Below are 21,985 nucleotides of genomic sequence, written 5' to 3'. Positions count from 1 at the left end.
ATACCGCCTAGAGGGGATGGCCATGCCACAGTCCCTTCTCCTCCATTCTTCTCTCGAGATTCTAGGCACACACGCACATGCATTCAGTATGTTTTTCAAGTTGCCAGGGACTCAAACTGCATGGTCAACCATGTGGGATCCAGCCACCTTAACCACCATGCCACCTTGCTGGCCCCTTTTTCTGACTGACTTCTTTTACTTAGTATGATGTTTTCTAGATTCATTTCTATTATAGCATGCATGTATCAGTACTTTATTTCTGGGTTTTTGTCTGTTTGTTTGTTTTTGCCAAATAATATTCCATTGTATGGGTATACCACATTTTATTTATTCATCCATCAGTTAATAGACATTTGAGTTGTTGCCAGGTTTTAGTTATTTTGGATAATGCTGCTGTAACTAATTATGAATACAAGTTTTTGGTGGACATTTGTTTTTATTTTTCTTGGGTGTACACCTAGGAATGGAATTGCTAGGTCATAAGTTAACACTCTTTAACCTTTTAAGGAATTGCTACACTGTTTTTCAAAACAGTGGACCATTTTTAAAAAGTGACCTATGCAAAGGTATAAAGAATATGTAGAGATCAAACAAAGAGAACATAGATGTTCTTTCTTTTGGAAAAAAAAAAAAAAGAAGTCTTTTAAAGTTTTATAGGCTTATGTTCCATGTCTGCATATCTTACTTGCTGTATCTCATTGCCTTAATAGATAACCACATCATTTTCCATATTTGGTTTCCCATCAGATATCTGTTTAAAATTTTAGTTCCAGATAGATATAGATACTGTACCAACTTTTAAGGTAGAATAATTTATTTTCCTTTTCTCAAACAGCCACAGCTGTTTCAGCCCTTTCCTTGATTGTGAAATATAAGTTGCAAGAGTAATAGAAAAACTAGTGGGGTACTGTGGAACTTGCAGTAGTGGTTCTCTTTCTGAGATCATGTGTACCAGCCTTCTGATAAAGACCTACCCACGTATCACACAGGACTGGCTGGGCCTCTGGAAAAGGGAAGGTGATCCTACTGTCAGTGCCGTACGTTGGAATCCCAAGGACTCTGTCTAAACAAAGCATCTCAGGACTGGAAGAGATCCCAAGAAGTTATTTTGTTCTATCTTTGTTTTTTGACACTATCGAATTTAATTGTGAATTGTTTAATTTTGAATTGTTTATATTTTTAGTTTTTTAAAATTTCTATTTAGAAAAATCAGTTGTTGGGATCAGCAGATGATGTAATGGTTACATTGTTGGACTCCCATGTAGTCATCCGCAGTTCAAGTCCTGGACCGGGTGGTTTAAAACACACTAGCACGAGGGAACCAGCAGTTAGGATAATGGCTATGTTGCTGGACTCCCACGTAGTCGACCGCGGTTCGCGTCATGGACCCGGTGGCTTAAAACTCACGCCGGGCGCGTGTGCGTGCGTGCCCAATATCCTGAGAGGAGAATGGAGGAGAAGGGATTGTGGTGTGTCCATCCCCCCCGGGGGGTGATTTCTCGCTTTCTGTCTCTATGTCTTTCTCTGTCTGTCTGGCGAGCGCACGTGCCCTATAGTGAAAATCTCTACCAAAAAAAAACCACTAGCACGTGTGCATGTGTCCCCAGAATCCCAAAAGAAGAATGAAGAAGAAGGAATTGCAGTGTGGCCAACCTCCCTGAGGGATGATTTCTTGCCTTCTGTCTCTGTCACTCTGGCGAGTACACACACCCTGTAGCAAATCTCTCTTAAAAAAAAAAAAAGGAAAGAAAAAGGAAAATCAGTTGTTTTTGTTTTTTTGGAGGGGTTTTCCCATATGGTAATCTCACTAGAGAGGAGAACGACACAAAGAGACAGTGAGAGGGAAAGTGAGAAATCACCCCCTGGGGGGGGGGGACAGCCATACCACAATCATCTCTTCTCCATTCTCCTGGGATTTGGGGCATACATGGATAGGTGCCTGGTATGAATTTCAAGTCTCCAGGTCTGGTACTCAAATCATGGTTGGCCATGTGGCAGTCCAGTGCCTTCACCACCATGTCATCTGCTGGCCCCTAAAAAAATCAGTTTTAAGAGGTAGAGAAAAATACTTATGGCAAAGGTGATTCAGTGGGTTTATACAATGTTCTACAAATCCATAATCTTTATCTGAACACTTTGGGTCCACATTTGTTTTAGAATTCAGATTTTTGGGTTTTTTTTTGTTTTAGAATTCAGATTTTTGGGGGTTTTCAAAAGGTTATCTCATGTACTCTCAAACTCCCAGAGTCTGGTGCATTTCCCTAACGTTCAGTTCAACACATTCATATTTTTAAATACATGAATATTAATGCTAAAGGATGATGAACATTAATATACTACCAGTTCAGGGCTTATTTTGCCATTAAGTGAGTTTTAACAAACTTGTAAGAATACATTTTGAAGTTTCAGTGCTTTCTAAATGTCAGAGTTGTGGATATGAAATTAAAAAATGATGGGCCCAGGACCAGCAGATTGGGATAATGGGAGTCACTGGATTCCCACATGGCTGACCACAGTTTGAGTTCAGACCTGGTGACTTGAAACTCACGCCAGGTACATGTGTGTGCGTGCCCCCAAATTTCTTCTTCTTCTTTTTTTTTGCTATAGGGCGCGTGTGCTTGCTAGAGAGACAGAGAAACAGTAAGTCAGAACTCATCTCCCAGGGGGAATGGCCATGTCACAATCCTGTCTCTTCTATTCTCTTGGGATTTTGGGCACACACACATGCACCTAGCATGAGTTTCAAGCTGCTGGGTCAGGGACTCAAACCCCAGTTGACTATGTGGGAGTCCAGCGACATAACCATTATGCCACCTGCTGGTTCCATGTGCCCAAAATTTTGAGAAGAGAATGGAGGAGAAGGGATTGCAGCATGGCCATCCTCCCTAGGGGGCAGGGGAAGGGGTGATTTCTTGCTTTCTATCTATCTCTCTGGCAAACACACACGCCCTACAGGAAAAATCTTTTAGATGGCATAGCAGTTACGTTGTTAGACTCCCACATGGCCAGCTGTGATTTAAGTCCCTAATCTGGTAACTTGAAACTCATACCAGGCACGTATGCATGTGTGCCCAAGATCCTAGGGTGGAGAATGGAGGAGAAGGAATTGCAGTGAGGCCTTCCCCCCAGGGGGGTGATTTCTCACTTTCTATCTATCTGTCTTGCTATGTCTCTGGCAAGCGCACATGCCCTATAGCAAAAAATCTCTTAAAAAAAAAGGAAAAATCTTTCTAAAAAGAAAGAAATGATGGGCCAGGACTAGCAGGTGACAAGTTGGTTAAGATGATGGACTCCCATGTGGTTGAGCTATGTCTCTGGCAAGCGCACATGCCCTATAGCAAAAAATCTCTTAAAAAAAAAGGAAAAATCTTTCTAAAAAGAAAGAAATGATGGGCCAGGACTAGCAGGTGACAAGTTGGTTAAGATGATGGACTCCCATGTGGTTGACCATGATTTTGAGTCCTGGCAGCTTGCTTTTTCATTTTCTCTCTCTTTTTCTCTTTCTCATGAGTGCATGTGCCCTGTAGCAAATTTAAAAAATAACAGGGGCCGGCAGGTGGCATAGTGGTTAAGGGTGCTGAACTCCCACATGGCTGACCACAGTTCAAGTCCTGGACCTGGCTGTTTGCTTTCTCTCTCTCTCTCTCTCTCTCATTCACTCACTCACTCACTCAGTCAGTCTCTTTCTTGTCAAATTAAAATAAATAAATAAAGTCAAATAAAATAAGTATTAAAAAAATTCTGATAAATAAAATTAAATAATTATTTTTAGGAGAAAAAAGAAGTGATGAACCTGTACCAACTTTCCAAGCCCAAGATGAGGATATATTAAAAAAAATAAAAATAGAAAAAGAGATACTGGCAGGTGGCATGAAAGTTAAGGCGCTGGACCTGGGTAACTCCATAGTTCAAGTCCCAGACCCAGCAGCTTGAATAACACATTGGGTACATGTATGTGCATGCCCAAAATCACAAGAGGAAACTGAAGGAAAAGGGATTGCAGTATGGCCATCCTCTCTGGGGCATGATTTCTCTCTCTCTCTCTCTGTCTCTGTCTCTTTCTCTCTAGCTAGTGCACATGCCCTATGGCAAAAATCTAATTTAAAAAATAAAAAAAAGAAAGACATTGCCAAGCATATGTAGAAGGAGCATCTTCATGAATTATAAATGAAACAGTGCCTCGGACTGAAGCCGTATGCCTTCTGGGTCTGGATCCACAAGCACAGTAGCAGGTAGAAATTTGGCCCCTACATGGGGCCAAATGGTAAAGAAGATAAAAGAACCTCATAGGAAATGGGAAGCCTGGAGCCATGCTCAGTACTTGAAGCCTGGTGCTGTGTTTGGGCAGGCTCCTCAGCTCATGGAAGGAGGCAGTTAGATTGACTGGGATAATCCAGCATGAAGAGCCTCCTGTCTGCTATGCCTATTACATTTCTGAGAAACACTGTCTGTGCAAACAGTAAGTGTTTGAACCCACATAACAGCAATAGGCATGAAGTGGTCGAGGTTGCTAGGGGAGATATTAGCAAGGAGCATAATGGAAGATAATTCTAAGGTTTCTTGCTTCAGCAATCCAGTGCTCAAGGTAGTCATTACCTGGAAGAGGGCATACCAGAGAAGGAACAAGATTTGGGACACAGATGTCAATCAGTTTTGGAGATGCTGAGGTTGAGTGAGTAATCAGTCTCAGCAATGGATCGTATTTAAGCTTAGGATAAAAGAATTAACAAACACAGTGCTAGTTAAAACGAGGAAAATGACATTTTCTAGACAGAGCATGAAGAATGAAAAGAGAGCTAAGGCTAAAACCTTAGGAGCACCATAATTTTTAGAGGCAGAAAGACACCAACAAAGGAGACCGAGAAGAAACGGCCAGAGCTTGGGGAAGAACCTGGAGAGAATGGTTTTGTGGGGATCAGAGGAAGAGACCACAGGGAGTGGTCATTAGTGTCATGTTCTTAGAGATGATGTTTGGCTCTTATTTAGAACTGAAGAGGCCTTTATTTCACTCAGCCCGAGCAGTTGCATTGGCGCCTTCACTCTCATGGGGCCTGCCGCATTCAGACTCAGTGCCAGCGTGCCTGTGACAGTGCGTGTTCTCTCCGACTCTTGGGAAGCTCCCACCACTGAGGACTGGATGTAAAAGAAGATTCCGGTGTATGCGGACATGTTCATAGGTATTAGGAAAGGGGCTGTTAGGAAGAGAGAGGCTGGGAAAGAGGGAAATGTATGAATGCTGAGCCAAGGTGCTGGTCCAAGAGTAGACACAGCTGGAAACTTGTTTTGAAGAGAAAAACGGACTCTTGTCCTTTTGAGAGTGGATGTGGACTGGGTATGCTGCTATAAGCTGATTTGGAATGGCTAGATCTTTTGGAGTACTCTTTGATGGATTCCTGGGGAGACATTTTGCTGACTCGAAGGCTTTGAAGGCATAACTGTGTCTGGCAAACACATAATGTCCTGTTTGAATATTATAATTGTAGTAATCTATTATGAGGTTTGGAGCATGTTTTCACATTTTAAGAAGAAAAATGTTAATATGACTGGATAATTACTAACAGTCTCTATAAAACTTGCTAACCAACAATTGCTTATTGTCATAAGCAAAGCAGCAGGGGGCACTTTTTTCCCCTTTCTTTCTTTTCATGAGTAAGGAGACAGAGAAACAGAGAGTCAGGCAGCTTCAAATTATAGGCACATACATGTCTGGTATACTTGAGATCTCTGGATACAAATCTGGCGCCTCCCATGTGGGTCAGCCTTGCAGAGGGTTTTACTGCTGCACCATCATTTGGCCCCAAAGAGAACATCTTTTAAAAACTGCTCCTCTGGGCCAGCAGATGGCATAATGGTTATGTTGCTGGACTCCCACATGGGCAACCACAGTTCAAGTCCCAGACCCAGCAGCTTGAGACTCACACTGGGTACATGTGTGTGTGTGCACACACCCAGAGTCCCAGGAGAGTAATGGAGGAGAAGGGATTGTGGCATGGCCATCCCTCCTGGGGACTAATGTCTTGCTTTCCATCTCTCTGTCTCTCTGGTGAGTGCATACACCTTATAGGGGGAAAAAAATCTCTTTTTTAAAAAAATTCTGCTTTGGGACCAACAGGTGGTTTAATGGTTATGTCACTGGACTGCCATGCAGTCGATGGCAGTTCAAACCCTGGACCTGGTGGTTTAAAACTCAAACTGGGTGCATGTGCATGTGTGCCTAAAATTCCAAGAGAATGGAGGAGAAGGGATTGTGGCATGGCCATTTCCCCAGAGGGTGATTTCTCACTTCCTGTCTCTCTCTGTCTCTCTGTCTTTCTGTCTCATGCATACACTTGATAGCAAAATTGTCTCTCTCAAAATAAATAAATAAATAAATAAATAAACTTCTTGGGGCCAGCAGATGGTGTGGATATTAGGGTGGCTGAATCCCACATGGGACTCTTGTCCTTTTGAGAGTGTGGATGTGGACTGGGTATGCTACTACAAGCTTATTTGGAATGCCTAGATCTTTTGGAATAGCCTTTGATGGATTCTGGGGGAGACATTTTGCTGACTTGAATGCTTTGAAGGTATAACTGTGCCTGGCTGAGCAACTCGAGTCCCAAACCCAATGGGTCACACCAGGCACATTGCATGTTTGCCCAGAATCCTGATAGGACAATGGAGGACAAGGGATTGCAGGATGGTTATCCTCCTTGGGGGGTGATTTGTCATCACCATCCCCACCCCCCCATCTCCAGCTAGTATATGCACCCATAGCTTTAAAAAAAACAAACAAAAAAAAAACGAGACCAGCAGTTGGAGTAATGGCTATGTCACTGGACTCCCATGTAGTCAATCGCGGTTCGAGTCCTGGACCCAGTGGCTTAAACTCACACCGGGCGCATGTGTACGTGTGCCCAAGATCCCAAGAGGAGAATGAAGAAAGGATTGTGGTATGGCCATCCCGCCGGGGTGGGGGGGTTGGTGATTTCTCGCTTTCTGTCTCTGTCTTTCTGATAAGCACATGTGCCCTATAGCAAAAACCTCTCAAAAAAAAAAAAAACAAAAACAAACAACAACTCTTTTCCACTGTCCCACAGATGGGGTATGTGGGATATGTTCACAGAAGAAGAGTGGTGATTTTCTCAGGACTACTTACATATATATCCCATATGTGAATCTGGGGGTTTCACTTGTCTTCATTGTACCAGAGCTCATTCATTCATTTAACAAATATTTATTGAAAACTCCAATGTCCGATCCTTTTATTTTTTTTTTAAGAATTACTTACCTAATTTTATTTATTACTACTTTTGATTCTAATTTGACCAGAGAGAGAAAGGGAAAGTGAGAAAGCAAGCACCAGGTCCAGAACTTGAACTGTGGTTGGCCTTGTGGGAGTCCAGTGCCCCAACCACCATGCCACCTGCTGGCCCCTGTCCAGCACTTCTGAGGCACAGGAGATACATGTAAGTCAACAAAACAGAGACCCCTGCCATCATGAGGCTTACATTATAGAAGGGAAGACAGACAATAAATGCCAACGTAATAATTATGTATTATTTTGGAAATTAATAAAGGTTAACAGAAATGAAATTTGAGCACAGTAAGGGTGATAGAGATATGGCACACAGGTGTAAGATTGTGGTGAGATATCCAGGGAGAGGGTGTCTAGGCAGAGAGAACAGCAACCAACCAGAGGCCCTGACATTCCTGACATGCTGAGGAATAGCAAGGAAGAAGGCTCGTGTGGATAGAGGAAGTAAGGGAAGGAGAGCAGTATGAGATGACGGCAGCATAGAGAAGGTGAGGGTCTGATGTTGGACGTGTTTGATTGGAGATGCCTGTGGAAATCCACATGGAAATGCCAGGATATGTGAGTCTATAGTTTTGGGAGAAAGTTAGGCTGGAAATAAACATTTGAGAGAAAGGGCTTGGCATAGGGATGTCATTCAAAGTCATGATACTCGATGGAATTGCTGAGAGATCAATATAGATAAAAGTACAGAACCTCAGAACACCTAAATATTAAGAACAAATGGTTGGAAAAGAACCAAAGTGTTGGGGCCAGCAGGTGGTATAGTGGTTGCATCATTGGATTTCCACATGGCCGACTGCAATTCCAGTCCCAGACCTGGTAGCTTGAAACTTATTCCAGGCACATGTGCATGCATACATGCCAAAGATCCTGGGAGGAGAATGAAGGAGAAAGGATTGTGTGTGGCCATCCCCCATGGGGGATGATTTCTCACTTTCTCTCTGTCTCTGTCTCTGGTGAGTACATGTATCCTAAGGCAAAAAAACCTATACAAAAAAATAGAGAACCAAAGGGATAGGGAAGAAGTGACTAATGGAATCTGTGTTAAGCTGTGTATCAAGGAGGATGAGGAGGTGATGACCTGTCAGATTCCGAAAAGGTTGGTAAGAACCAGGAGCCAACTATCAGATTTAGCGGAGGGGATCATGGTTAAGAGAGCTGCTTAGGAGAGTGGTAGGAGGTCAGGCCAAAGCCAAGTTGGAGCGGACTAGGAGAGAGAATAGAATGGGGTTGGAGGCAGTGAAGAGCACAGAGTAATAGGATACTAGCTGGCTGAGAAAGAGGTGTCAGACGGAGGTATTAAGAAGAGAGAAATATTGGGACATAGTGGTTAAGGTGCTGGAACCTGGCCGAGCAGGGTTTGAATCCCAGACCCAGCAACTTGAAAAATCACATCAGGTAGATGTGTGTGCGTGCCCCAAATCCTGAGAGAATGGAGGAGAAGGGATTGTGGCATGGTCATCCTCCTATGGGGTGATTTTTCACTTTATCTTTCACTGCCTCTCTCTGTCCAGCTCAGATATCCTAGGACAAAATCCTAGAAAAAGTAAAATAGACAAATATCAGCATGTTTGTGTGGTGATAGAAATGATCAGTAGAAGGAGAGGTGAGGAGAGAATTATTGGCATAGTGTCCAAACACTTAGTTCTTCTCACCTTCACTAACTCAAGATCTTACTTTTACTTATTTAAAGGGAAATTAAGTTATTTCTGTTTCGGCAGTAGGACTATAAATCTCTTCTTCCTCATTTTTAATCCCTTCTCTTTATTAGTAGGGCCAGCATAGTTTAAAACTGTAAGCATGTTAGGAAGCCTGTATGAATAGTTTTTGATAGCCATAATTTTTTTTAAAGAGGTTTCTGCTATAGGGCGGGTGCACTCTCCAGACAGACAGAGACAGAGAGACAGAAAGCGAGAAATCTCCCCCCCAGGGGGGATGGCCATGCCGCAATCCCTTCTCCATTCTCCTCTCAGGATTTTGGGCACGCACGCACACGCACCCAGCATGAGTTTAAGCCACCGGGTCCGGGACGTGAACTGCGGTTGACTACACGGGAGTCCAGCGACATAGCCATTACGCTAACTGCTGGTCCCGATAGCCATAATTTTGAAGAAGCATAAAATCAACTGGAGAGTGGGGCCAGCAGGTAGTGTGGTTAAGATGCTGGAGTCCCACATGGGCGACCATGGTTCAAGTCCCAGACCTGGTGGCTTTGAAAATCATACTGGGTGTATGTGTGTGTGCTCCAAATACTAGGAGAATAGAGGAGAAGGGATTGAGGCCTGGCTTTCCTTCCTGGGGGGGTGATTTCTAACTTTCTCTCTGTCTCTCTCTCTCTCTTTTTTTTCTTGCTGTAGGACGTGTGCTCTCACCAGAAAGAGAGACAGAGAGATAGAAATTGAGAAATCACCCCCCAGGAGGATGGCCATGCCACAGTCTCTTCTCCTCCATTCTCCTCTTGGGATCTTGGGCACACACACACACACACACACACACACACACACACGCACCTGGTATGAGTTTAAGCCATTTAGTCCAGCTCTTGAACCGTGGTAGACTACATGGGAGTCCAGTGATGGCGCCATTACACCATCTGCTGGTCCCAAACTTTTCCTCTGTCTCTTTCCAGTGATGTTATTATGCTAATTTCTCCAGGGAGTACACATCCCCTAAGGCAAAAAAAAAAAAAAAATCAGATAGAGATGCCATTGTTTCTGAAAACTCAGTCCAGTTATTAGTATTTCCTTTCAAATTTGATAAGACAGGTGGTCCCTTTTTATTTTTGATGTAATTTTATTATTTTTAAGCAAATATGTTTTTACTTTTTTTTTGGAGAGATTTTCGCTATAGGGCGTGTGCGCTCGCCAGACAGACAGAGAGAGACAGAGACAGAAAGAAAGAAATCACCCCCGACGGGGGATGGCCACGCCACAATCCCTTCTCCTCCGTTCTCCTCTCAGGATCTTGGGCACGCACGCACACGCACCCAGCATGAGTTTAAGCCACTGGGTCCGGGACTCAAACCATGGTCGACTACGTGGGAGTCCAGTGCTGTAGCCATTACACTAACTGCTGGCCCCTGTTTTTACTTGTTTTATTCTTACTTTTTATTATTTTAGAGACAGAGTCTCACCATCTTGCCCAAATTGGTCTTGAATTTGGTATCCTGTTGCCTCAGTCTCCCAAGTAGCTGGGATTATAGGCGCATTCCCTTTCACCCTGCTATTTTTTAAATCATTAACTGACACAAAATCATTGTACAAATTTATGGAGTGTGATTTTTCAGTACATCAGTATAATGTGTGAGACCAGTAGGTGGCATAATGGTTACGTTGCTAGACTCCCAGGTAGTTGCCCACAGTTCGAGTCCCAGATCCAGTGGCTTAAAACTCATGCCAGGCATGTGTGTGTGTGCATGCCCAAAATCTCGAGAGGAGAATGGAAGAGAAGGGATTGCGGTGTGGCCACCCCCCCCCAAGGGATGATTTCTTGCTTTCTGTCTCTCTGTCTCTCTGGCGAGTGCAAGTGCCCTATAGCAAAAACCTCTCTTTAAAAAAAAATACAGTGTTCAATGATCAAATGAGGATAATTAGTATATTCATTGTCTCAAACATTTACTATTAATTTGGGTTGGGAACTTTCCAAATCTTCTCTTTCAGCTTTTCTAAAATATATGTTAAATTATTGTCAACTATAGTTACTCTATTGTGCTATTCTTTTTTAAAAAATAAAGCTTAAACTAGCTTTTGTTCTCCTTATTTATCATGTAAACAGTTATTTTATAAGTACAACACTAATAAGCATTTAGTAACTATTAGCTCTTAATAAGGATTTTACTTAATGTAGCATTAAAATTAATTTGTTAGAAAATGGAACTGGTCTGCATATTGTTAATAGAATTCTTATGTACCTTTTAGGATATTAGTTTTGCATGCTAAACCATGTGAAATTACATATAGCACCCTTGACTTTAACCAGGTAGCCTTCTTTAGACCCTCTTTGTCCTTTTGTCTTCACATAGCCATGTTCATGTTCCCATCCTCTTCCTTGTCTTTGCCAGTCAGACTGAGCATTTCTTGCATTCCTAACTACTACTTCTTTTTTTAAAAATAGAATTACTTATTTACTTAATTCCATTTGTTATTATTATTTTTAATTTGACCAGTGACAGAGAGAGAGAGAAAGGGAAAGCGAGAGAGCAAACTGCTAGGTCTAGGACTTGAACTGTGGTCGACCATGTGTGAATCCACACCTTTAATTACCACGCCACCTGTTGGCCCCCCTAACTACTACTTCAAATTTAACTAATTTCTGGATCCAAAGCCTATGATGCTATGCTAATTTCTTTTATAGAGAGGTTTTTATTTGTTTTTGTTTGTTTGTTTGTTTTTTATTTCTTTTTGTTATGGTGCATGTGCTTGCCAGAGAGACAGAAAGCAAGAAATCACCCTCAGGGGGAATGACCACACTGCAATCCCTCTACTCCATTCTCCTCTCAGGATTTTGGGCATGCACATACACACACACACACCTGGCATGAGTTTAAGTCACCTGGTCTGGGACTCTAACTGTGGTCAACTATGTGAAAGTCCAGCAACATAACCATTATGCTATCTGTTGGTCCCACTAATTTCATAATTGTATATGTGGATAGTAGGAGAGAGAGGTTGAAATGTTTAGCTTTTAAGATTCCTAATAGAAGACAAGCCCCCTAGTGTAGTGGTTAAGGGAACCAGATCCCATGTGGCTGCATTTTGTATCCTGCCCTTGGAGGCTTGAAATAATGCCAGGTGCATGTGTACCCCAAATCCTGACAAGATGGAAAAATGGAGGAAAAAGGATTGTGACGTGACCATGCCCCAGAGAGGTGTTCCCCCCACCCCCTTTCTGGTAAATGCATGTGCTCTCTGGCAATTTAAACTAAAATAATAAAGATTTGCAATAGAGTAGACTCTTTAGACATCTTTTCAATCAAAACACTCAAGTAATTAGCATGAATGAATATTTCCCATAGATACCTATAATGCCCTTGAAGCATAACAAAGATGTATTTTGCAGTATTTTTAGTTTGAGATGTCAATGTTCAAGCCATTAATAACTTCAACCAGAACATTATATTTTACAGTTATATTAGCTAAGAACTTATTATAATTATGATCCTAACCTGAATTTTCCTTCTCTCAATCCATGGTGTATCCTGCCCTGCATTCTTTGTGTCTTATCCTTTATTGTCACTTTCTTGTCATTGAAACCACAGCTGTGTTTTCTGTCAGTTGTCCACTTGGTCATTTTACTAAATCTTTTTTTTTTGGAGAGGTTTTCGCTATAGGGCGCGTACGCTCGCCAGACAGACAGAGACAGAGAGACAGAAAGCGAGAAATCACCCCCCAGGGGGGATAATCACGCCGCAATCCCTTCTCCTCCATTCTCCTCTCAGGATCTTGGGCACGCACGCACACGCACCCGGCGTGAGTTTTAAGCCACCAAGTCCGGGATGCGAACCGCGGTCGACTACTTGGGAGTCCAGCGACATAGCCATTACGCTAACTGCTGGTTCCTGTCATTTTACTAACTCTTTAGGTTTCCTTTTAATCAAAGTGCATGAGCACAGGCATCCACTTCTGTACTCATGTTTAGATAGTTAACAAGCAGATATTAAAAATGAATCATCTTTCTCTCCCTAATTGTTTAGCTCTGTAAGAAGCATCATTTTGGAATTAACAAACCAGAGAAGATTATACCGTCTCCTGATGACTCAAAGTTTCTGCTGAAGACCTTTACGCATATTAAATCCAATGTGTCTGCTCCTAATAAAAAGAAAGTAAGAGTTTAATTGATATGGCTTGTGAATTCATCTTTGATTAGCTGTAAATTAAGGCATAATTTTCCTGCCAGTAAATTTATTTTCAAGTCATTTATTATATTAAAGCACTGTCTCCTCATGTCTTTGGGATTAGATTATTTTCACTTCTCTCCTTATTGTATGAAGTTCCTTCTGTTTGATATTTTGGAAATTGTGTATTATCCACACCATACCTTACGTTTAAATCTTGCAGTAACAGTAGATTTATTTTTTAATAGGTTAAGGAAAGTAAAGAAAAGGAGAAGTTGGAGAGAAGATTACTTGAAGAGTTGCTCAAGATGTTCATGGACTCAGAATCCTTTTACTATAGCTTGACCTATGACCTGACCAATTCCGTGCAAAGACAGAGCACTGGGGCGGGGGATAGCCGGCCCCTCTGGCAGAAGGTACCACTCATGTCTAAGAGTAGAGTTTATTTTCTGGAACAATTGAGAGCCTATGTTTTGACTTCTGTAGGAAAACTGAAATAATGTGTTTCCGAACTGCTCTTTTTCTCTCTTTTCTAGGTTGATGACCGATTTTTTTGGAATAAATATATGATACAAGATCTCACTGAGATTGGTGTGAGTAGTTGTTTCTAAAATATCTCAAGTTAGTTTTAGTTGTTAAGCAAAAGTTTTTTGTAAGTATATTAAAATACACTTTAAAATCTCATCGTAATGTTTTCCCTTATAGAATGGGAATCATTTTGTTAAGGAAAACCAAAGCATTATTTTAAGGCTGTTCACAGTTTCACTGCCTAGCCATAGGCCTGTTTAGCAAGTTCTTACAGGATACTAGTAAGTGTGGAACTAAAGTCCAGAGAGTTCCTATAAAAAAGGTTTTTTTCTTTGTACCCATTGATAATGTCAAAGCCCAGTTTTCCTGTAATGATACCAACCATTTACCTTCCCCGGATCTTTATTTTCTCATTTGCGAGTAGGAGTAGATAGGTCTCTAAGGCCATAGTGATCCTGCCTTATACAGTCAAAGAAAACAGAACATGACAAGATTATTACAGGGGGTTCCTTCTGTTTGATACTTTCTTTCTTCGCATATATGTTGGAGAATTGTAAATGTCCAAAGCGAGTTTATTCATTTGATCAACAGATATTTATGGAAGGCCTTCTGTGTGCCATTCACTGTTTAATACACTAAATATAGCAAGCAAATAGCTGAATAGGGTCATGTATTATCTTTTTATTAATCTTTCAAAAATTCCACACCTTTGTCCTTCTTGTTTGTTTTAGTGGTAGTGAGTGTACGTGATCATACTTTACCTAGTGGTGCCTTCTCTCTCTACCATGTCTCTATTGAGAGTGAGGTGTGAGATTTTTCTTACCACTCTTTCTGATACCAGTCAAAGACTGACTGCCATGACCTGGTGGTGGATGAGAAAAATAAGCATCTATAATGAGTATTTGTCTTGTATGCTGATAATATCAGGTTCTGTTTATGTTTTGCAGAGTTTTTTTCAGAACACTATTACAGTACCATTTAAAACTGATGACTTCCAGTAAAAGTGACATTTGGCAACGTACATTTTTTTGTTCTGTCAAGAGTTATACATTTATTGGAAGAACAAAACTATGGATTATGGTAACAGTGATAAGAATAATGAATGAAAATAGACCCTTCCTCTCACTAGTTTCAGCTCTAACCACCTTCCTAAGAGCCTATCTGCAGGCTCCATAAAATAAACCTGTAAGATAGGACCCTGGAATACATGTTGATGGAAGAAGATGTAGATTTGAAGTAGATGCTGAGTGAGGTTCAGGCTAGATACAGCTCTGGAGAGAAGAGAAAAAGCAGAACTAAGAACAACTTTCTAGAGCATTTTTTATTATTTCTTTACTCTGTATACAGTCAGTTGAGAAATCTGAGTCTTGTCACTTGAACTGTGGTCGACCATGTGTGAATCCACACCTTTAATTACCACGCCACCTGTTGGCCCCCCTAACTACTACTTCAAATTTAACTAATTTCTGGATCCAAAGCCTATGATGCTATGCTAATTTCTTTTATAGAGAGGTTTTTATTTGTTTTTGTTTGTTTGTTTGTTTTTTATTTCTTTTTGTTATGGTGCATGTGCTTGCCAGAGAGACAGAAAGCAAGAAATCACCCTCAGGGGGAATGACCACACTGCAATCCCTCTACTCCATTCTCCTCTCAGGATTTTGGGCATGCACATACACACACACACACCTGGCATGAGTTTAAGTCACCTGGTCTGGGACTCTAACTGTGGTCAACTATGTGAAAGTCCAGCAACATAACCATTATGCTATCTGTTGGTCCCACTAATTTCATAATTGTATATGTGGATAGTAGGAGAGAGAGGTTGAAATGTTTAGCTTTTAAGATTCCTAATAGAAGACAAGCCCCCTAGTGTAGTGGTTAAGGGAACCAGATCCCATGTGGCTGCATTTTGTATCCTGCCCTTGGAGGCTTGAAATAATGCCAGGTGCATGTGTACCCCAAATCCTGACAAGATGGAAAAATGGAGGAAAAAGGATTGTGACGTGACCATGCCCCAGAGAGGTGTTCCCCCCACCCCCTTTCTGGTAAATGCATGTGCTCTCTGGCAATTTAAACTAAAATAATAAAGATTTGCAATAGAGTAGACTCTTTAGACATCTTTTCAATCAAAACACTCAAGTAATTAGCATGAATGAATATTTCCCATAGATACCTATAATGCCCTTGAAGCATAACAAAGATGTATTTTGCAGTATTTTTAGTTTGAGATGTCAATGTTCAAGCCATTAATAACTTCAACCAGAACATTATATTTTACAGTTATATTAGCTAAGAACTTATTATAATTATGATCCTAACCTGAATTTTCCTTCTCTCAATCCATGGTGTATCCTGCCCTGCATTCTTTGTGTCTTATCCTTTATTGTCACTTTCTTGTCATTGAAACCACAGCTGTGTTTTCTGTCAGTTGTCCACTTGGTCATTTTACTAAATCTTTTTTTTTTGGAGAGGTTTTCGCTATAGGGCGCGTACGCTCGCCAGACAGACAGAGACAGAGAGACAGAAAGCGAGAAATCACCCCCCAGGGGGGATAATCACGCCGCAATCCCTTCTCCTCCATTCTCCTCTCAGGATCTTGGGCACGCACGCACACGCACCCGGCGTGAGTTTTAAGCCACCAAGTCCGGGATGCGAACCGCGGTCGACTACTTGGGAGTCCAGCGACATAGCCATTACGCTAACTGCTGGTTCCTGTCATTTTACTAACTCTTTAGGTTTCCTTTTAATCAAAGTGCATGAGCACAGGCATCCACTTCTGTACTCATGTTTAGATAGTTAACAAGCAGATATTAAAAATGAATCATCTTTCTCTCCCTAATTGTTTAGCTCTGTAAGAAGCATCATTTTGGAATTAACAAACCAGAGAAGATTATACCGTCTCCTGATGACTCAAAGTTTCTGCTGAAGACCTTTACGCATATTAAATCCAATGTGTCTGCTCCTAATAAAAAGAAAGTAAGAGTTTAATTGATATGGCTTTTTTTTTCATCTTTGATTAGCTGTAAATTAAGGCATAATTTTCCTGCCAGTAAATTTATTTTCAAGTCATTTATTATATTAAAGCACTGTCTCCTCATGTCTTTGGGATTAGATTATTTTCACTTCTCTCCTTATTGTATGAAGTTCCTTCTGTTTGATATTTTGGAAATTGTGTATTATCCACACCATACCTTACGTTTAAATCTTGCAGTAACAGTAGATTTATTTTTTAATAGGTTAAGGAAAGTAAAGAAAAGGAGAAGTTGGAGAGAAGATTACTTGAAGAGTTGCTCAAGATGTTCATGGACTCAGAATCCTTTTACTATAGCTTGACCTATGACCTGACCAATTCCGTGCAAAGACAGAGCACTGGGGCGGGGGATAGCCGGCCCCTCTGGCAGAAGGTACCACTCATGTCTAAGAGTAGAGTTTATTTTCTGGAACAATTGAGAGCCTATGTTTTGACTTCTGTAGGAAAACTGAAATAATGTGTTTCCGAACTGCTCTTTTTCTCTCTTTTCTAGGTTGATGACCGATTTTTTTGGAATAAATATATGATACAAGATCTCACTGAGATTGGTGTGAGTAGTTGTTTCTAAAATATCTCAAGTTAGTTTTAGTTGTTAAGCAAAAGTTTTTTGTAAGTATATTAAAATACACTTTAAAATCTCATCGTAATGTTTTCCCTTATAGAATGGGAATCATTTTGTTAAGGAAAACCAAAGCATTATTTTAAGGCTGTTCACAGTTTCACTGCCTAGCCATAGGCCTGTTTAGCAAGTTCTTACAGGATACTAGTAAGTGTGGAACTAAAGTCCAGAGAGTTCCTATAAAAAAGGTTTTTTTCTTTGTACCCATTGATAATGTCAAAGCCCAGTTTTCCTGTAATGATACCAACCATTTACCTTCCCCGGATCTTTATTTTCTCATTTGCGAGTAGGAGTAGATAGGTCTCTAAGGCCATAGTGATCCTGCCTTATACAGTCAAAGAAAACAGAACATGACAAGATTATTACAGGGGGTTCCTTCTGTTTGATACTTTCTTTCTTCGCATATATGTTGGAGAATTGTAAATGTCCAAAGCGAGTTTATTCATTTGATCAACAGATATTTATGGAAGGCCTTCTGTGTGCCATTCACTGTTTAATACACTAAATATAGCAAGCAAATAGCTGAATAGGGTCATGTATTATCTTTTTATTAATCTTTCAAAAATTCCACACCTTTGTCCTTCTTGTTTGTTTTAGTGGTAGTGAGTGTACGTGATCATACTTTACCTAGTGGTGCCTTCTCTCTCTACCATGTCTCTATTGAGAGTGAGGTGTGAGATTTTTCTTACCACTCTTTCTGATACCAGTCAAAGACTGACTGCCATGACCTGGTGGTGGATGAGAAAAATAAGCATCTATAATGAGTATTTGTCTTGTATGCTGATAATATCAGGTTCTGTTTATGTTTTGCAGAGTTTTTTTCAGAACACTATTACAGTACCATTTAAAACTGATGACTTCCAGTAAAAGTGACATTTGGCAACGTACATTTTTTTGTTCTGTCAAGAGTTATACATTTATTGGAAGAACAAAACTATGGATTATGGTAACAGTGATAAGAATAATGAATGAAAATAGACCCTTCCTCTCACTAGTTTCAGCTCTAACCACCTTCCTAAGAGCCTATCTGCAGGCTCCATAAAATAAACCTGTAAGATAGGACCCTGGAATACATGTTGATGGAAGAAGATGTAGATTTGAAGTAGATGCTGAGTGAGGTTCAGGCTAGATACAGCTCTGGAGAGAAGAGAAAAAGCAGAACTAAGAACAACTTTCTAGAGCATTTTTTATTATTTCTTTACTCTGTATACAGTCAGTTGAGAAATCTGAGTCTTGTCAGTCTGAAAGACACAGAAGAGGAAATTTCTAACTTTAATCAATACTCTCCTAATTATGTTGGGTGACATTTTAAAATAAGACATTTATGAAAAGGCTTTCTTTTTTTTTTTTTTTTTTGAAAAGGCTTTCTTTTTGTTCTTACTAGAGAGCAAGTGTGCTTGCCATGGAGAGACAGAAAAAGAGAGAGAGGGAGAGGAGAAAGCACCTCCTACCGGAAGTGGTCACATCACAATTGCTTCTCCTTCATCTTTCTCTTCTTTCAGGATTTTGAGTGTGCATGCACATGTGCCTAGTGTTTCTCAAGTCCCGGGGTCTAGGATTAAAATGACAAGGTTGTTCATGTGGTATCTGGCTGCCTCAACCACAAGGCCATGGAGCAGATCCAGAGGGCATTTAGCAAGTTTTTTCCTAAACTAGAAAATAAAGTAGACTCAACATGTTCATAATAAAATGATCAGAGTTAGTCACACTTTGTGAAGGCCTAGTATAATTTAGTGTTGAAAAATCAGCCTGTAAGCTTTATTTTTCTATACTAAGAGGAATAATCATAGTAACTATATTTGTTAAATGCTATTTGGCAGACACTGTGCTAAACACTTTACATATATTCATTTGATCTTTGCAACCAGCTTAGGAGGTGGTAGTCATTCCTATTTCACAAAGCACAGCGAGTTTAAGTGATTTCCCTCAGTGAGTTAATACATGGTGGAGCTTAAATTTGTACACAAGCGGTCTGGCTCCTACGCTATGCTCTTGCTGAGTCTGCTCTTTTTGAATGATTACTGTAAGAAAAGGAAAGGAATGCCTCTGCTGTACTCCTTCCTCAGTGTTCTCCAGTAAGAAGAAAATATGGTTGAAGAACGGGAAGTTTCTGCTTCTGAAAAACTGATGAATGTATGCTGACTACTCTTGGGTTTAAAAATGTAGAAGGGCTATCCAGAACAGAAACAACGTGATGTCCGTATTGTTTTCAGACACCAGATGTGGACTTTTGGATTATTCCCATCATCCAAGGTTTTGTGCAAATTGAAGAACTTGTGGTTAATTATAATGAGTCATCTGATGATGAGAAAAGCAGCCCAGAGACCCCTCCTCAGGAGTCTACCTGTGTGGATGACATTCACCCACGATTTCTAGTGGCTCTCATTTCACGCCGAAGTAGACACAGAGCAGGTGAGTAGAGCACTTGGTAGCATTCAGATCAAATCCAAATGAGAATGGAAAAGCCGCAGATGTGTTGAAATGCTAATGACAGTAATGGATTTGGAAGCATACTTGGCTTCAGAGTGCTTGTTGACTCTAAACACTGTGATATAATTGGGGACTAATTTTTAAAGAGTGTTGAGTAGGGGAAAAGTTAGCAGAATGGACAGAAAAGAAGACATATGTGAAGAGAAGAAAGTCACTTGAGATGCGCTTCTGAATGCTAGCATTCCAATTGACAGCCTGTGTCTTAGTGATAAGACCTTCCTGAGTGCTCGCACCTCTGGGAAAATCCCTCTCTTTCAGATTAGAAGAACCATTATAGTTTAAACATTTAAAAAACAATGGAACATATAATTATGATTTTGGATGTTGATACTATACTGGTTGCTGTGTTTGTGTTATACATTGGACCCCCAAAGCTATCCCAGAAGACATACATTTAATTAGGATGCATCATCTAATCAGACTAAGTGAATTTTAAAAAATAGTGTTGTTCTCTATTTAAATTTTCTTCAGGCATGCGGTATAAACGAAGAGGAGTTGATAAAAATGGAAATGTTGCAAACTATGTGGAGACGGAGCAGTTAATTCATGTTCATAACCATACCTTGTCATTTATTCAAACACGAGGCTCTGTACCTGTTTTTTGGAGCCAGGTTGGATATCGATATAATCCAAGACCTCGGCTGGACAAAAGTAAGCAAGCATGTTGACTATTTGGTTTGAAAATGATACTTTTAGATAGATTTGGTTTTGGTTTTTTGTTTGTTTATATTTAGATCCTGGTTAGGTTTGGATTTACTTTGCCAGATACTCCATTCAAAACAATAACTTGGGCCAGCTCGGCCAGCTCATGGCCTGGGGTTAAGGTGCTGAATTCCACAAGGCTGAGCACATGGTTCAAGTCCCAGACCTTGTGGCTTTAAAAACACACCACACTGAGTTTATATAAATGTCTGCCTAAAATTCCGACAGGAGGGAGAAACAGGCAAAAGGATTGTGGGGTGACCATTTCTCATGGAAGGATGCTTTCTCGCTTCCCCTTCTACCCCTGTCTTGCTTTAGTGAGCACACATGTCATCTGCTAAGTTAAAAATCAGAAAGCAAACAAACGAAAAAACTTTATACTGCGTAATGTAATAGAAAGTGATTTAATAATTATAGCACTAATAATAACTAAGTCAAATTTATTTAATAATAAAAACTTTTCCAACAACAGAACACATAGCTTTTTCACAGATTTTACATTGCTGTTGCTTTGAAGAATACTTTATTGAATGTTTAACTTTGGAAAGGGTAAATGTGTTCAATATTTGTAGAAGCAGGAAATAACAAGATGGAGTCTATCAAAAATCAGTTAAGATATCTTTATTCAAATGTCTCTTTGTGAAAAGTTTTATGGTTGGTACTTTCTTTTTTAAGTATTGAGAGTTTATTTCTTTCAGTATTTTAACTTTAGCAGTAGAATAGCTAAGTTATTTAAATCTAACTAGGAATGAGACTGATTTTTAAAAAATAGTATTTTTTCCTCAAAACTTACTTTGTATTCTTTGTGAGAATTCAGTTTAATTTCTGTTTTTAAAATACTGTTTTAGAGGGATTTTTATTCTTTTGTTATAAATCATGTGATACCTTTCTTGAGAAGTAGACTTACTATTATACATAATAAATGTCATACTTTCAAAGTTTGTGTTTGCAGGTATGTTTTAGTCTCATTGGGAAGAAAGTTGGAACTCTTTGGCTTAGCATTTCATTTTAAAATGATGGTTTTAGATAATCTTAGTTACATTTAGGCTATCAGTTATTTAAAAATAAGAATAAAGATGAAATAGACACTAATTTCTGTATTAAACTTGGGAATTAAAAATAGATGTCATATCACTTCTTTGTAGGTGAAAAAGAAACTGTTCCCTATTTCCGTGCCCATTTCGAAGAACAATTGAAAATTTACAAAAAACAGGTGGGCTTTAATCTGTAGTTATATAATGTTCCTTCATGTTTAGAAATGTCTGTGTATTTCTTTAAATTTCATGAAATAAACAGCTTACTAGTCATAATTACACAAAGCATTTTTTTTTTTTTTGGAGAGGTTTTGCTATAGGGCACGTACACTTGCCAGAAAGACAGAGAGACAGAAAGCAAGAAATCACCCCCAAAGGCGGGATGGCCACGCCACAATCCCTTCTCCATTCTCCCCTTGGGATCTTGGGCACACACACACACACACACACA

General features: G+C 40.1%; 1 protein-coding gene across 1 annotated transcript in view; it reads left to right on the top strand.

Moving 5' to 3' along the window:
• LOC102490825 (phosphatidylinositide phosphatase SAC2) overlaps nt 1-21,985 on the top strand; it is a gene marked incomplete at its 3' end in the record, with an annotated part of 143,405 nt that overhangs the window by 87,440 nt on the left and 33,980 nt on the right. Inside the window, 6 exon segments of the mRNA XM_027776563.1 lie at nt 12,990-13,118; nt 13,379-13,546; nt 13,667-13,723; nt 19,522-19,720; nt 20,270-20,449; nt 21,646-21,713. Of these exon segments, the coding sequence (XP_027632364.1) occupies nt 12,990-13,118; nt 13,379-13,546; nt 13,667-13,723; nt 19,522-19,720; nt 20,270-20,449; nt 21,646-21,713 (801 nt within the window).

Source organism: Tupaia chinensis, unplaced genomic scaffold, assembly GCF_000334495.1.
Source record: "Tupaia chinensis unplaced genomic scaffold, TupChi_1.0 Scaffold000683_1, whole genome shotgun sequence".
NCBI lineage: Eukaryota > Metazoa > Chordata > Mammalia > Scandentia > Tupaiidae > Tupaia > Tupaia belangeri.
The sequence above is the reverse complement of the archived record's forward strand: the minus strand, read 5'-3'. Positions and strand labels throughout refer to the sequence as shown.